Here is a 17162-nt window from a genome sequence, read left to right on the forward strand (position 1 = left end):
GTTCTTTTGCAGGGAGTGTTAAGAGGAATATCGTAACCTCCATCAAGTATAATATGAGGCAATTTTAATGATATTTACCCCCAGTTCCTACATGTATCATTCTCCCTTACTATCAGTGTAAGGAACATTTCTTTCTCTAACCCCAGTGGAAAACTGTTATGTTAACTCAGGACTTTATTTTCACACATTTTACACCTGCAGTGGACACTGCAAAATTTGTCTCAAAGCTTGAACTGTCAAATTGGCAGGGAGAACAGCAGCTGCTTCTTAAATAATTTATTTATTGCAGCATTTTTTTTTTCCTGAACACTGGTAAGAAGTTGACCTTTTCAGCCTGAACATTCATCTGTGATAGTCCCTTGTGACAAAGGACAAACAAAAATGACCAAATGGAAGGTTATCTGAGCAGGAGATGGGGACCATTAGAGGGTAGGGAAATTTTGCACCCTGGCAATCTCTAGAACTGAGAGGTGATCATTTATCTTTAGGAATCTGGTGCTTATCCATAGGGTAAATAAAACCCTAGAACCTCTCTTTTTCTCCCTAAATAGAATAAATAAAAGCTCAAACAGTATACTTCTCTTGGCTTTAAAAACTCAGGCTAGCATTGTGCTACAAAGAGGAAGGTTTACATTATTCATCAGTAGGTTGGTTGCCCTCTACTCCCAAGAAATCCCACTCACAGTTAACATGAACTCTATACTAGCCAGTTCCTTTTAGGAATAGCTCTGAGAATAAAGCCCGTGAGAGATGTCTATACAACACAATGATTCTGTGTTTTCCTGTTGCAGAGAATTAGAATTATAACTCAAGAAGTTTGTGCCAAATGCGTATCTGCCTCTCGGTCCAGTTCTAAGACCACTTGCTGTGCCTGTCAATAAAGGAGGCAGGGAATAGGCTGTGGACTTTTTTCCTTTTTTAAGTTACTTTTGAAAATAATTTTTAAATTTTACATGCATATATATTTTTATAATTAGAAAAAATCAGACATTACTTGAGAAGTTTTAAAGCTGATAGAAAAACTGAAAAACAGAAAACAAATAGAAAGGAGGATATTATCATGGATGTTCCTGCTGTCCAAAGACAACCTATCAGCTTGGTGAATTCCCTTTAGCCTGGTTGCTAGGCATTTGAATTTTGCATATGTGACAACCATACAAGTACACTATTTTGTATATATTCCATACTGTTCTACACTGTTGATAAATACTCTCCATGGTAACATAATATTCCATAAAATGAAGTACCAGAGTTTATCAACCTTTCCATTATTGTTGGTCTTTTATGTTCTATTCATATTCTCAGTTTAAAAAGTTTCAGAGTATCTTTGAACTAAAGCATATTTCATATTTCAAACTTTTTCTATTTAAACTTATTTCTCATAGTCCTATGAGTCAAATCACTGGGTCATCAGATAAGAACACCTTTGAGGTTTTAAATACATTAGGAAAATATATGCCAGAAGCACTGTAGCCATGAACAATAAAGAAGCCCTTTTCATAGTAACTCAGTGTTGAAACTGAGAAGCCAATTAATGGTGAGATGCCAAGATCTGACAGAAGAGTATGACTTCACTAGCATCTGCTCTTATTCCACAGTATCTAACATGTTTGACCACATCAAGATCCCAGACGGATAAACTTGCCTTTGATGTAGGTCTACGGGAACATGCCACAGGTAAGTCAACATGCCCTAGATCTGCTGCTCAGTGGGATCTTGAGCTGGGGGCTTTTGAGAAGGAGCCTGGATGCAAATCATTTGGGATTCCAAACTAACCTGGTCAAGAAATAGGTCTGATAGAACTCTGGAGAAGAAGAATAATAAAGAATATTATTGGAATGCAGAATGAAAACATAGGAATGCAAAATGAAGGTGAGCATGAGGCCTTAAACCAGAGTCTGCCAGAGTCTCAAAGAAAAACAATTTTTAGGGTTAGATACTGAAAATAAGTAGAGAAGTTAAACCTGATAAAAACCAGTGGTAATGAATAACCACTTTAAAAAAAAAAAAGCATAATGAAGGTTTACATGATAAAATATAGTCTGGATTTTTTTTTAAAGTAGTCCCATTTTATTCTGCTGTGAATCAGCTATTTTTAAGGTAGGGTTTCCCAGATATTAGTCAATGATATCCACCTTCCTAGATTTGCCATTCCTGTGCATAAACTTTATTATTAATTTATATTTTTCTTTAAATTTAGTTTTGTATTTAAAATTTTATAGACAAAATTGACATCATTGCTATAAGTAGAAAACTGGTATTGCTTGCTGTAAAAAAGAATATAATGTAAAGAAAACCATGTCACTCAATAATTGGAGAATGTTGGCAAATACTAGAAAAGCGTTCATGGTATACAAGCTCTAAACTGAAAACCTTCTGTTAGAATCAGAAGGTTTGAAAGTAGTAAAGGGCAGATGACATGATCCTCTACATAGAAAACCCTAAAGACTCTTCCAGAAAATTACTAGAGCTAATCAATGAATATAGTGAAGTTGCAGGATATAAAATTAACACACAAAAATCCCTTGCATTCCTATATACTAACAATGAAAAAACAGAGAAATTAAGGAAACAATACCATTCACCATTGCAACAAAAAGAATAAGATACTTAGGAGTATATCTACCTAAAGAAACAAAAGACCTATACATAGAAAACTATAAAACACTGATGAAAGAAATCAAAGAGGACACAAACAGATGGAGAAACATACCATGCTCATGGATTGGAAGAATCAATATTGTCAAAATGGCTATTCTACCCAAAGCAATCTATAGATTCAATGCAATCCCTATCAAGCTACCAACGGTATTTTTCACAGAACTAGAACAAATAATTTCACAATTTGTATGGAAATACAAAAAACCTCGAATAGCCAAAGCAATCTTGAGAAAGAAGAATGGAGCTGGAGGAATCAACCTGCCTGACTTCAGACTCTACTACAAAGCCACAGTCATCAAGACAGTATGGTACTGGCACAAAGACAGAAATATAGATCAATGGAACAGAATAGAAAGCCCAGAGATAAATCCACGAACTTATGGACACCTTATCTTTGACAAAGGAGGCAAGAATATACAATGGAAAAAAGACAACCTCTTTAACAAGTGGTGCCGGAAAAACTGGTCAACCACTTGTAAAAGAATGAAACTAGAACACTTTCTAACACCATACACAAAAATAAACTCAAAATGGATTAAAGATCTAAATGTAAGACCAGAAACTATAAAACTCCTAGAGGAGAACATAGGCAAAACACTCTCCGACATAAATCACAGCAAGATCCTCTATGACCCACCTCCCAGAATATTGGAAATAAAAGCAAAACTAAACAAATGGGACCTAATGAAACTTAAACGCTTTTGCACTACAAAGGAAACTATAAGTAAGGTGAAAAGACAGCCCTCAGATTGGGAGAAAATAATAGCAAATGAAGAAACAGACAAAGGATTAATCTCAAAAATATACAAGCAACTCCTGCAGCTCAATTCCAGAAAAATAAATGACCCAATCAAAAAATGGGCCAAAGAACTAAACAGACATTTCTCCAAAGAAGACATACAGATGGCTAACAAACACATGAAAAGATGCTCAACATCACTCATTATCAGAGAAATGCAAATCTAAACCACAATGAGATACCATTACACACCAGTCAGGATGGCTGCTATCCAAAAGTCTACAAGCAATAAATGCTGGAGAGGGTGTGGAGAAAAGGGAACCTTCTTACACTGTTGGTGGGAATGCAAACTAGTACAGCCACTATGGAAAACAGTGTGGCGATTTCTTAAAAAACTGTAATTAGAACTGCCATATGACCCAGCAATCCCACTTCTGGGCATACACACTGAGGAAACCAGATCTGAAAGAGACACGTGCACCCCAATGTTCATCGCAGCACTGTTTATAATAGCCAGGACATGGAAGCGACCTAGATGCCCATCAGCAGATGAATGGATAAAGAAGCTGTGGTACATATACACCATGGAATATTACTCAGCCATTAAAAAGAATTCATTTGAACCAGTCCTAATGAGATGGATGAAACTGGAGCCCATTATACAGAGTGAAGTAAGCCAGAAAGATAAAGAACATTACAGCATACTAACACATATATATGGAATTTAGAAAGATGGTAATGATAACCCTATATGCAAAACAGAAAAAGAGACACAGAAATACAGAACAGACTTTTGAACTCTGTGGGAGAAGGTGAGGATGGGATGTTGCGAAAGAACAGCATGTATATTATCTATGGTGACACAGGTCACCAGCCCAGGTGGGATGCATGAGACAAGTGCTCGGGCCTGGTGCACTGGGAAGACCCAGAGGAATCGGGTGGAGAGGGAGGTGGGAGGGGGGATCGGGATGGGGAATACGTGTAAATCTATGGCTGATTCATATCAATGTATGACAAAACCCACTGAAATAAATAAAGGAAAAGAAAAAAAAAAAAAAGAAAGTAGTAAAGGAAATTTTTCACTATGTGACTCAGTGCTGTTTAATTGCCCTCCACCACTAGCACTATATATCATATACTGTGGGAAGTACTGGCTATTTTTTTTTTAGTTCAATCAAAAATGACAGTCAAGTGGTGGATCCTAAAAAAGATGGTAACCAGGATGATGCAGGTTTAAATGAAGAACAGAGGACCAAGATAACTGTCAACAAATGTTTCTAGTTAATCAAAGAAGGGGCTGACTTACTGTAGGTTATTGCAAAGACCAGTGGAACAATGGATAGAAGATGAAAACAGGCCCATTTCATCTCAGTGAAGAAAACCACTTTGTAATATCTGCAGTATCCAGCAAAGGCACAGCTGGCCTCGAGATGGAAGATGTTTCCTGTGGCTGGAAATATTCATGAGAAATCTGTCTGCCAAGGACATTACGTATGTAATTTCTGCTCCATTTAGAGGTTGGGCTTATGGACCAATCAGGATTCTTCATTGCAAACAGCAGAAACTGACTCCGTTAACTCAAGCAGAAAGAGAGTGTACTGGAAGGATGTTACATAGACATGCTCTGAAGCTGAGCCCCGGGCTTAGATATTGGGCAGGAAGAAAGGCCAGGGAAGAGCAAACAGCCTAGGTCACACGGCAGGAAGAGTCTCATTGGAGACAGTCTTTAATATTATGACATTTTCCCCCAAATAGGAGGGGAGTTCCATTGTTGGGGCCAAAGAAGGACAAAGTTCATGTAATTATTCTAAAACTACAGCAGTTCATAAGGAGATGGTCCAAGATTATCTGATTTTACATATGATTTAGAAAAAAAAATCTATAGTTTAACCTGTTTTTAAAAATCTAGAGTTTAACCTAGATTTAATCTGGGGGGAAGGAATCTAGAGTTTACCCTGGATCTGTTATTTCTGGGTCATACACCATCATGTCCAAGAACATCTGAGGTAAACCCCCTACCTCTCCTCCTCTTCCCCTCTTTATACAGAGCAGAAGAGTGAGCCTGCCTTAGCCCACGAGATTTGGGGGGTTTTTTTGTGTGTTTGTTTTACTAAAATCAGATTATATTTGAATATGATTTGAGGTTACTTTGTTTTCAGCTAAAGCATGTTATTCTTAAAATATAATTTCCTCTAAGGTGTTGTCAACCTTTGCTAAAAATTACAAAATGAGTTAATTGACACATTCTGAGTGTAAGCTGACCTCTAAATATAAACCAGCTATCTGTCTTGGAGCATGTAATCGAAAAAGTCATGTATGATCATACTATTTATACCAGTAAAATGACTTTAGACTTTTTGAGACTTGGCAAGAAATCTAAGAAATAACCACTTTCTAGTCATATGTTCAGGAAACCTGTTTTTTGGTTTTTGTTTTTAGTTACTAGAGCCTTCAATAAAAAGATAGGGAAATAGCAGAGAATATTACTCATTCTACCACTTTTTTTTTTACCCTAAATTCCTAAAATCAAACTTAGTATGAATTCTGCTAACAGATGAGGGAAACACATGCATCAACCCAGGTTCAAGCTGGCTTTTCAGAAGCTGATGTTGGCAGAAAGACAGGGGGACAGGGTTGACCAGATATTCATGAAAACCTGTAGCCTAAAATAATTTATTTTACTTCCCTCATCCGCAACCCATTTCATATTCTCCTTGAAGAAAGTCGGCTTGGTATATGTGGGGAAGGGGGAGAACTTCCCTGCAGCTCAGATACAGTTCAGTATGGCCTGGGGTGAGTCTCTCTCTTTAAGAGAAGGGTTGCTCAGGAACTGACAGAATAGCATTGCTTCTTTTACCCAGGCCATCCTGGGAATGCACTTTTGACTCAGAAGCCTCTTCTGAATTGAAACAAATAGTTGAGTTGAATCTCTAGGAGAATGTGAGAAGTTTGGAAGCAGTTTCTTGAATATTTCTGGAAGTGTTTCCCCTGCACAGCGGATAATAAATGATTTGACTGACTTAACTGATGACTATTTTGCCCTTGGTTTTGCTTAAGAAGTTCTTTCTTGTTTTCCTTTTGAAAGTTTTTGTTGTTGTTTTCTAGACATAGATTAAGGATTAGTTTAGAATTGAGGGGAAAACCACTGAAAGTACTGTTAGGTATTTTAGGACCCTCAACTGGCCCTCACGTACCTACTGACTTGGGGATTGGCCCATTCCTGGGCTCCAGACCACTGCCCTGTTCCCAGGAGAGGGAGAGCGCCCAAAGGTGCTCTTCTCCTATGCATCTCTTTAGGACCCCTTCATCCTGGCCCCCCTCAGTGGTCTAGTGCAAATGATGGAAATACACCTGTCATTTTCCTCCTTGAATGTAGAGAACAGCCTCTTCTGTTACAAAATTTTAAGTCTAATTAAAGTGTAATCAATATAATATTTATTTATCTGAAGTGAATCAAAGTAATACCTGTACATAGTTTAAAAAGAGACATAGCGCTCTTTTGCGTACCAGAAGCATCTACCTCTTGCCACACCCCTGCCTGTCCTGGATCCCCCCCTCTCTCAGGCATCCACTTTCAGCTCCTCCAGTGTGTTTCCCACTGTGCATGAGTCATATGGTTTACTGCCCTTTAGTTATTCTTTCCAGATTGGGCATGATAGATTGATGTCCTAAATGAATAATAAAAATTTACCTCTTGTGCTCCCCTCTTCTCTATTTTCTCCTTCCACCCTCCTAGTATATTTGCACCTATTTTTTATATAACTACCAAATCAATATTAACTACTTACATTGGTGTAACTATAACTTTTATTTGCAAATGAGACTCATGATATACTATGGTCAGTTCACTTTATGGTATTACTTCTGTGCTTTCCACTACTCAATAATTGCCTTGTTTGTTGCTTTACTTTCCGTGACCTAGTCATTTATTTCCAAACTGTCCCATAGAACAGTAACTGTCCCTGATTAGATTCAGTCACAAATAGCTCTTCTGTTGGTTTCATCTTCTTAGAAACATACACCATCATGTGGGAAATTTCTGTTTCCTCTCTCCAAGATTCTGTGTTTCCCGGATCTCATGTTTTTCTCCCTTATTGGTTGATCACACCATTTTGGGAGAGCCCATTTCCAGTAGCCTTTACAGAAAATATCCATGGGAGACAAACTATTGTCTGAAAGTTTCTTAATTTCAGCTTCCCAAGTAATTCATAGAAGCATTCTACATGGGATTTTTTTTTTCCTCAGCATCCTGAAGGTTTTTTGTTTTCTTCTAGCTTTTGGTCTGGCTGTTGAGACGTCTGTCCACATTATGCTTCCTGATCCTTTGTGTGTGACCTGTTTACATTTTCTGAGCTATCTGGATCTTCTCTTCTTGCCCTGATGTCTACAGTTCCACAGTGCTCTGTCTTGTCCTGGATCCTTCTTGTTCTTTTTTCTTTCTTTCTTTCTTTCTTGTTCTTAGTGTCACAGGAGTGGACCCTGGTGTGTGTGTGTGTGTGTGTGTGTGTGTGTGTGTGTGTGTGTGTGTGGTGTCCCTTCTCCACTGTGCTAGGGACTCTGCAAGCCCCTTCATTCTAAAAATGTTTGTCTTTCAGCCTTGGGAAAAGTTAAATATTTCTTAGTTAATGTTCTCCCTAGATGTTCTCTTCCTGCTTTCTGAAACTCCTCTAGGTCGGTTTTCTAATTTTCTTTGCAGTCTTGTTTCCAATCTGCTTTTCTTCATTCGTCATTGTGGGAAAATTTTTCAACTTTATCCTATAACTTTCATGTCTCTTTCTCTCTTTTTCAGGATCAAAGAGATTTCTTTTTCTTTGAAGGGACCCTTCATGGATACTCTCCTGGCTGCTTCCTGAATGTTATTTTTCTTATGTCTCTGAGATGATTAATTCTAAGATTTGTTTGAAGTTATCTTTAGTTCTCTGTAATCTTCATTTTTCCCCTTTCCCCACTTTTTGGTTTGTTCCTGTTGTTCATGTTAGAGACTTTCCTTACATATCAGCTTATCCTTGGTCCCAGTTGATGTTTAGATCAAGGCAGTAAAAGCCGACAGGAAGCCCCAACTGTGTGGGTGGCTTGCCATGTCTTAACTTTCACTTTGGGATAGTCTAGCAGGGACCTGCACATTGCACTGAATATGCCCAAACAACAGTATGGTTTTTGTTGGGTACTTTTGCTTCCAAACTAAACAGTAATCTTCATTTGGGTCATGGGTGGTTCAGCATCACAACTGGCATTCTGGAAGCTGAGGAATGGAGGTAGGGGAAAGGGAGCTGAGATTTTACTAATCAGAGCACAGAATTCTAATTATTCTCCATTTTCAGCGATATTCTTTACTTCCATGTCTGACAGTGCCTGATGCCTGGAGTGGCTTGTCATTCCATGGATATCACTTCTATTCTTCTTTAGAGTGGAGGAGGAAGTCACCTGGCCTGCAGGATAGAGAAAAAGATCAAATGTTCCCTTAAAACTTTCAGCCACTCCTGTTTTCAACCCCATCTTCTATGGTTGCCCTCACAAGAAACTGTTACCTCCAATTCCACAGAGTTTCTGGAGAATATGTAGCAGGAATGGCCTTACTTCTTAAGATCAACTTCTTAATCCATTTTCTTACCCAGAGACTGGAGTTGTAGCTTTGTCTTGGCTAAAAGCATCTTTTGACATCCCTTTTCCCAAAATATCAATTTTTCTCCTTTACTATTAATTTCTCACCTGCTATCTCAGACCTTATAGATTTAGACCCTTTGAAAACTTCTGATTTTTTGTTAGTGGAATTACTGATGATTTAGTAGAATTTCATGGGGAAGGGGTGAGGCAAAGATAATGGTCTGTAAGTGGTCAGTAGACCAATGAAGTTATTTCTGAAAGATTTGTAGGTGCATATGAAAAAAAATACCATTTTTTGTATGTATTAAAATTACTCAAAGACTTCTATAGCTTTTGGGCTCCAGTATTCTTCTCCAAACACTGTCTTTCTGTTTGTAAAGAAAATGAAAATGATAAATATACTCAAGAGCCAGATGTGGGGGAATGCTTATAGATAAATAGAAATTGAGGTCTGGAGGGTGCGTGTATGCGTGTGTGTGTGTGTGTGTGTGTGTGTGTGTGTTTCAGGGGTTCTCATCAGGAGGAAGGAGAATGAGGGGCAGAGTTAGGGACACTGACTTCTGTGATGCAGTCACTAACTCAAGGAGCCTTTGTGTAGGAGAAGCCTGTTGGTGGACCATTCATCCCGCTTCCAAGCAGAGGTCTGAGGGAGAAAAGGTTCGAATTGGAGATGACCTCATCCTTGTCAGTGTGTCCTCTGAAAGATACCTTGTAAGTATCTCCTAACACAAGCATCTTTCATTTCCAGAATTGTTTCTTTTAGGAATGGATGGCCAGGGAGAACAGAACTACATCAGATCGGGTAGGGTAAGATTACCTTTACACAGTGTACTTGAGACATGATTAAATTCTCTCTCCTGCTATTATCATGGGGCCTGGAATGTAACTTTATTTATTTATGTTTTTTTTAGATTAAAGCACTGTTCCCAGCTTAAATGCTCCCAGGCACTTCCTAAAAAGTCAACTATTGACACATTTAGTTCAGTTCAGCTCAGTCGCTCAGTCATGTCAGACTCTCTGAGACCCCATGAATTGCAGCATGCCAGGCCTCCCTGTCCATCACATTAGTTACCTTTGATAATAGTGTTAGTCGCTCAGTCTTCCAACTCTTTGTGACCCCATGGACTGTAATCTGCCAGGCTCCTCTGCCCATGGAATTTTCCAGGCAAGCATACTGGAGTGGGTAGCCACTCCCTTCTCCAGAGAATCTTCCTTACCCAGGGATCAAACCTGGATCTCCTGCATTGCAGGCAGATTCTTTACCATCTGAGCCACCAAGGACTCAGTTTATCACTTTGGTTAGCTCTTGTCTAATTAGGAACAAGCCAGAAAGTGTTGGATATAGAAACATAATTGGAGGGAGAAAGAGAATTGGACATGTTTCAGAGTGTGGGATGTCACAGTGGTTGGAAGAGGCAGGTGAAATATTGCCCCTGATAGTGATACTTGCATACCATACAAGATGTCAAGCAACATTGACATCAGGCCCTTAAGGGATGGGGGCAATTCCTTACAGATCAGAGAATTGTCAAAGATAAGTTTTTAAGCTTCTCAGCACCAGTTCTGCCAGCAGATTTTACTTTGCCTCAACCAAAGGCTGGATTAATTTTTCCCATTTGTAAGTCCCCTTCTCCTGCCAAGGATAGATATTTTGTAACTTCCTGTTGAATTTGAGATCCAGCTGAGGGGATGAAGTCAGCATGTCTGCCACCTCTGTAGCTGAATCCTCACCCTCCCTGAATAAAGTGTCCCACTTTGAAGCTGCTTCGAGATGGGGTGGAGCAATCTCCCACAGTCTAGGTAGAAAACGCCTGATGAGAGTAAAGCTGTTTAATTCAATCCTTAAAATTCTAGGTGAGCTGCTTCTATCAGGATTGGCCTGGTGATTTAAAGGATGTCTCATTTCTGTTTCTGCTGCAGCATCTCTCAATATCAAATGGTAACATACAAGTGGATGCCTCCTTTATGCAGACACTCTGGAATGTACATCCTACGTGCTCAGGAAGTAGCGTCGAAGAAGGTGTGCTTCTTTCTGTGCGTTCCACTCTCAGCCTGCCTGTTTGTCTTATGCTATGTATATTGACCTTTTTTGTGACTTTCCAGTTCTGGCACGGGTGTCTCAATATCCACTTAGTTCATTTTTGGTTCACCCGAATTCCTTTCTCTCATGTTAATATGGATTATTTCCTGTCCTGATTTCTGATTTCATGAGCACTTCTGACATGATTTTTCAATTCTTTCAATGCACCATGGTTTTGGCACTGTGTGCGTTCAGGACCTTGGAGACTTACCTTTCTTCTCCCGCTGACTTTTCAGTTTTATTTATGGTTATAAGTATACAGACCTTAGCAGGTTCAATTTTAGAAGACATTATTTGCCAAGAAGTTGATATTTTTTATATTTCTCCCCAATGTATCTCTCCCAACAGGTGGGAGGAGGACTTTCTCTATAATAAAAGGATGTTTGGCCATTTGTTTTTACTTATATTTATGGAAGGCCATTTAAAAATAACAAATGGCATTTTCTCCATATTTTATTTTTCCCTTAGAAGTCAGATCATCAAAGTTTGTTCAGCATATTCTATTTTTTTGGAGCTAGGCAAAGTCAATAACACCTTTCAAGTTATATAATAAATACACTGGCCTTACTTTACTCATGGGTAATATCACTGCTGAGTAGGATAATCAGATGCCAGTGACCTAAGGGTTATCACATCACATTCTAGCACTTTTTAGCAAGATCAGAGTTTTTTTAAATACTCATATCACAGGTTCTAACCCTATTTTAAATCTTGAGTCTGTGAAACCTCTTTCTATTAGATGATGTTGGAAAATGGAAAACTGAGAGTTGTCAAGGTGATACCCCAGTTTCAGGAGGCATCACAGCTAAGTTGAATAATCAGGAAGCAGCAAATTTTTAACTCTTTTGGCAACTGAAGGGAGGCTTTTCAAAGGCAGGATGTGTTCAGCTCTCTTCTTTCACACCAGAATTCACCCACTGCTCCAAATGTTTTGTCAGTCATTCCCTTTCTCTCAGGAACCAAGGAATCCCAGGTTAAAATCTTCCCTGAGGAAGTTCTGACTGAATCTTCATGTTAATTTTGTTCATTTCCACTATAGAGGGATAGTATTAGTGCCCAGTCCCAGAAGAGGGTTTGTGGAGATTAATTAATTGCGAATCATTTCACAACAATGCTTTTAAAAGTATTGAGAGCCCTTGTGGTAGAGCTTGGGCAGCTGATCCCTTGTGTCATCTGACTCTGTGCAAAATGCTCTCTCAGCATCTGCTGGTGAGAAACCCACTTCAGCCCCTGAGAAAAGGAGTCGTCCTCCTCGTGAGCCTTCTCTCCTGATTCCTGCCCTGGTATATTTCAATTAATAAATGTTGTGATGCGCCAGCATTTGGCAATTTCCTCCATGCCGTAGAATATTGATTGGAGACTCCCGGGGACTGTAAATGATGGGCTGCAAATGGAGCGTGGCTGTGCCATCATAAGATGATAGATCATTTAATCACGAACGTGATCATGGAAGGGGTTAACTTTCTAAATAAGTTGGCTGTTAACAGTTCCCCTACAGTATATCATGGATTATTTTAATGCAAAAAAGTATACAATTGTAAATATTTGTACAGTGAAAGAGAGGAAAATGAGAAAATGACTTCTAAACATTTCAGGGAAGCTTAAGAAGAACTTGCCTTACCTGGACAGATGGAGAAAATGAACTAGGGACTATCAAGACTATCCCTGCATAAGATGTACTGATAACACCCTTTTCTCCCCTGGCATGACTTCTCCTTCTTACTGTTATAATCCAACACTCAGAATAGTTTTACAGCCCTTTGAGTGATCTAATTATGTGATTTTCTCAAAATCCTGATACAGACATTGAACATATTAAGTCCATGTGTCTCCTGAGAACAGACTAGTTGGGAGAAATTTTTAATTCAAAGGGATGTCAAATTCCATTTCTTCATGTAAAGTTCATACTGGGGCCCTTCTCCTGCTAACCATGTTTTTTAAATGGAGACTTGCAGTTTATTTGAAGACTAATTGGTCGTCATGTCCTTGAAGTTCATTGTTTCCTATCCATCTCTGAACTCCATTGGTCTTGAGATTCCTTTCCTTATTGTGAAAGCTGAGGGCTAGGTGATAGCTGCCTCTCTGCTTGGCCACTCAGAGATTCTGGAATGTCATGCTGCCTTCTCTTGGTGTTGGAATAGCATTCAGGTTTGATCTGTGTTTATTTAACACATTCGAAAATTAGCTACTCCTAAGAAAGCTCAGAATAACAGTTTGCTTCTCCTTTCCCAGTATCATCTTACTTTCTCATGACTGCAATTTGATTTGAAACTTACCACAAAATATACACATCAACACTGTAAGAGCTTATCCAGGAACTTGGTGTTGGATGTATTTATGTCCTCGACAATTGGAGAATCCTTATCTTCCTAAGAATAGCAACTCAGATTTCCTTTTGGTTGTGTGTGTATGTGTATTTTTTTAATGTTGTATTATTTTATTGAGGCATAGCTGATATACATTGTATTAGTTACAGGTGACCTTTTGGCTTTTAATGACATGAATTGACATTGTTTTCACCTTCCCTTTTGATACTGGTCTTGCTCGTCTCTGAAACCCTATTAACTTTCAGTGTTAGAATTGGTTTGACTTTCTTGATTTTCTACCTGAGGCCTGAACTCGTGGAATCTGTCATTTCCCAAATGCTTCTCTCTTTGTGTTTTCTAAAATAACTGACTCAAATATGTTCTCATTATTCAGCTTCCTGTCAGCTCATGGTAGGGTATAATTCTGTTACAGGATACCTACTTGGTGGGCATGTAGTACGTCTTTTCCATGGTCATGATGAGTGTTTGACGATACCATCTACAGACCAGAATGATTCCCAGCACAGGTAAGCCAAGAGCTTCCTCCTTCTCTTGTCTCCTGTCTCCAGTGACTCAGACTAAAAATTTTGCATTTGGATATGTCCGCCAATGAATTCTGTAAGTGTTGGTTAACTGACAAACTTCTGTCCAGTCGTGTGTTGCAGTTGTAAAATAGGAAAGGCAGTATGCTCAAGTTTGCTCACAGGAATACCTATGTACACATGCTGCTTCTTAGGCAAACAATTCCATGATGCTTTTCAATCCCACTGTTTTCTTTGGTTGCTCTGGAGTCTAAGGACTTTCTGGTAGCTTTAATTGCAGACCAAAGCCCCCATTTTGGTGATGGAAATCAGGGTAACCATTCTAATGAGTCTGTGCACTTACATAAATTATTCACCGGGTTCTTCAAAGGCAGATCATCTCTGTTACTCCCCCTTTTATGTGCTATGAAGGTGGGGTTCAGTGGTTTCATCCTGCTTATCACCAAGTAGGATTGGAGAAGCCAAATGTCAGTATCCAGGAAGAGCTGGATTTAGCAGAGGACAGTGCCAAAGGAGCTGCTGAGGATGGTGCTTCCTCTGGTCCTCTAGTTATCCTCTCAGTGGATGCTTTTCCAGAGTTCAAAGGCAGGAGATGGAAGATGTTTATCTAGATCTTAACTTCATGCTGAAGCGTCATTTTGTGTTTGGTTTATATACAGAGGAACAGAGTATAAAAACTTGACCCCTGTAATTGTAAAACCGTGATATATTTTAAAAACTCAAGTCTCAGATCCAAATTAAACTGAACTTGATACAGCAACAAAACCACCTGCAATGCCGGAGACCCCAGTTCCATTCCTGGGTCAGGAAAATCCGCTAAAGAAGCGATAGGCCACCCACTCCTGTATTCTTGGCCTTCCCTTATGACTCAGCTGGTAAAGAATCCGCCTGCAATGCGGGAGACCTGGGTCCGATCCCTGGGTGGGGAAGATCCCCTGGAGAAGGGAAAGGCTACCCACTCCAGTATTCTGGCCTGGAGAATTCCATGGACTATATAGTCCACGAGGTCACAAAGAGTCAGACACGACTGAGCGACTTTCACTTTCACTTTTTCACTTGAGACACTGAGCGACTTTCACTTTCACTTTTTCACTTGAGACAACAGTGAGTCTGATCTCCCAGTTGTCTAATACGTCCTTTGTGTTTGCATGACACCTGTGGGAACCTCATTAACTGCATTTCTTTACTTTGTTAGAAACACAGGTTCACATCTACACATGTCAGAAACCGTCTAACTCAGGCTCCTGCCAAAGGTCACACAGTGGATGATTTCAGTTGGAACCCTGAAAACCAGAGATGCTAACTCTCTAGTCAGGGCTCCTTCCTTATTTCATGTCCTCAATGACACTCAGGAGCACTGTGCTTGAGCGTGTTATTGTACATCTTAGAAACTATCTGTTGGCAATGCTGTGCTGTGCTTAGTAGCTTAGTCATGTCTGACTTTTTGCCGACCCCAGGCTCCTCAGTCCATGCGGATTCTCCAGACAAGAATACTGGAGTGGGTTGCCAGGCCCTCCTCTAGGGGATCTTTCCAACCCAGGGATCGAACCCAGGTTTCCTGCATTGCAGGTGAATACTTCACTGTCTGAGCTACCAGGGAAGCCCATCCATTGGCAATGTCTATTGTTCTGAGCCTCTCCCTACTCACTCGGCCCTCTGTGTGTCCCTTCCTGGGAACCAGATGTGACCCAGAATGGTGTCTAGGACACATAAAGCACAGACCTCTGGCAAGTGCCTGATTAATTCTGGCCCCGTGGCTCACAGTTATCTCTGAGTAGAAAAGAGGCTGAGTTGATGTCCCTTCGAATTAAAGATTCCCTATGCTAAATGACGTTATATGCTCATATTTAGGTGCGATTTTCTTTTCCTTATTTTTAAACTGTAAGATTGTGCGGTAGCCCAAATGCTGTCTCTGTAATATCTTATTCTGCTGCATTAAGGGGAAGGCTTGCAGGTGGATACAGAACTGAAATTTTGTGAGTAGGTTGTGCAGAGTTGTCTACATCTAAGATGGAACACATTGGAACTCACTAGTTCTTTGTTTCCATTCCTGTTTTTTTTTTTTTTTTTTTTTCCATTCCTATTCTTTTTTAAGGAAAAATATTTAGAAAAAATTAAAATAACCTGTACATGGCCCTTTACCTCACTCCCCCACCTCCACATGCATGCATGCGTTCGTGCACACACACACACACACACACACACACACATGTCATTACATTTAGAATGAAATTAGAAGCAGCCCAAGCAGAAACTGTGCTGCTTGGAGAAGCTTGTCATTTTCTGGGCATTCCTGTTGAGTGGTTCAACAAGATCCTGACCCAGAGGAAAGTTTGGACAAGAATTTGAAAGAAGATGCTGGGGAGAGGAATTCCCAGAATGGGCCCCCGAGCCAGGCGTGCATGCCATCATTGAGTTAAGAGTAAAGGTAGCTTTCCTTTGACTGAGGATTTCATGTGAGCTAATTTGTATTTTGGAATAAAAGAAATAGGTAAAAATAAAAGGCTATTCCTTTCCTTTGTAACGAAGCATGAAAGGGTTGAGACTGGGTTGTCAGCAGTGGCTCCTTGTACTAGAACTTGGATCTCTGTAGTCACTGGTCTCTCATTCAACACAGGATGCTTTGGCATTATTTGATGTTTTTGTGAGGTACGTGATAAGCTTCATCATTGTCAGTCATCAGATAAATCCCCAGAATGGGCCAGGATGGCCAGGAATACCAAAATGTGGGAGAGCGCAAAGAAATAGGAAATTGAGAATATTCTAGGAGGTCCCCACAGCCAAGAAAGCGTGCAAGTGATTCCACTGTAATGGGGCTGACTTTCCAGAGGAAATCACTTGTATTCCTTGTGAAGCCTGAGAGCAGCCAGGCCCGCGAGGGAGGCTGACTGTCCCAGGGTGCAAAGCCAAAAGGATAATCTAACATCCTGAGCTCTGATCCTTGGCTCTGCCTCGAGCTTGTCAAGCACCCTGGGGTAAGTGATTTACTGAAGCCAAGGCTGAGTTGTCAGCCACGCTTTCAGAGCACCTCAGTTCCCCACCCACTCACCTCCTCTCCTGGGGTAATTGTTTTAGAGAATAGGAACAGGTTGTTTCAACCTCTGTAACCTTGCCAGATTCACTGGAGCAAGCTGCCTCCTTTTGCTAGATGGGAAGAACTAACCTTCTAGAATTCTTTAGATGTCACAGGGAGAGAGTCCTCAAATCATGTGATCTAAGGTGACCTGCTC

General features: G+C 39.9%; 1 protein-coding gene across 1 annotated transcript in view; it reads left to right on the forward strand.

Annotated features, from left to right (window-relative positions):
- The window catches only part of RYR3 (ryanodine receptor 3), a 379117-nt gene that overhangs the window by 64765 nt on the left and 297190 nt on the right, over positions 1-17162 (forward strand). The window contains exons 4-7 of the mRNA XM_061158246.1: positions 1599-1677; positions 9603-9715; positions 10925-11024; positions 13824-13917. Of these exons, the coding sequence (XP_061014229.1) occupies positions 1599-1677; positions 9603-9715; positions 10925-11024; positions 13824-13917 (386 nt within the window). The remainder of the gene's footprint in view (positions 1-1598; positions 1678-9602; positions 9716-10924; positions 11025-13823; positions 13918-17162) is intronic.

Source organism: Dama dama, chromosome 12 (assembly GCF_033118175.1).
Source record: "Dama dama isolate Ldn47 chromosome 12, ASM3311817v1, whole genome shotgun sequence".
NCBI classification, from domain to species: Eukaryota; Metazoa; Chordata; class Mammalia; order Artiodactyla; family Cervidae; genus Dama; species Dama dama.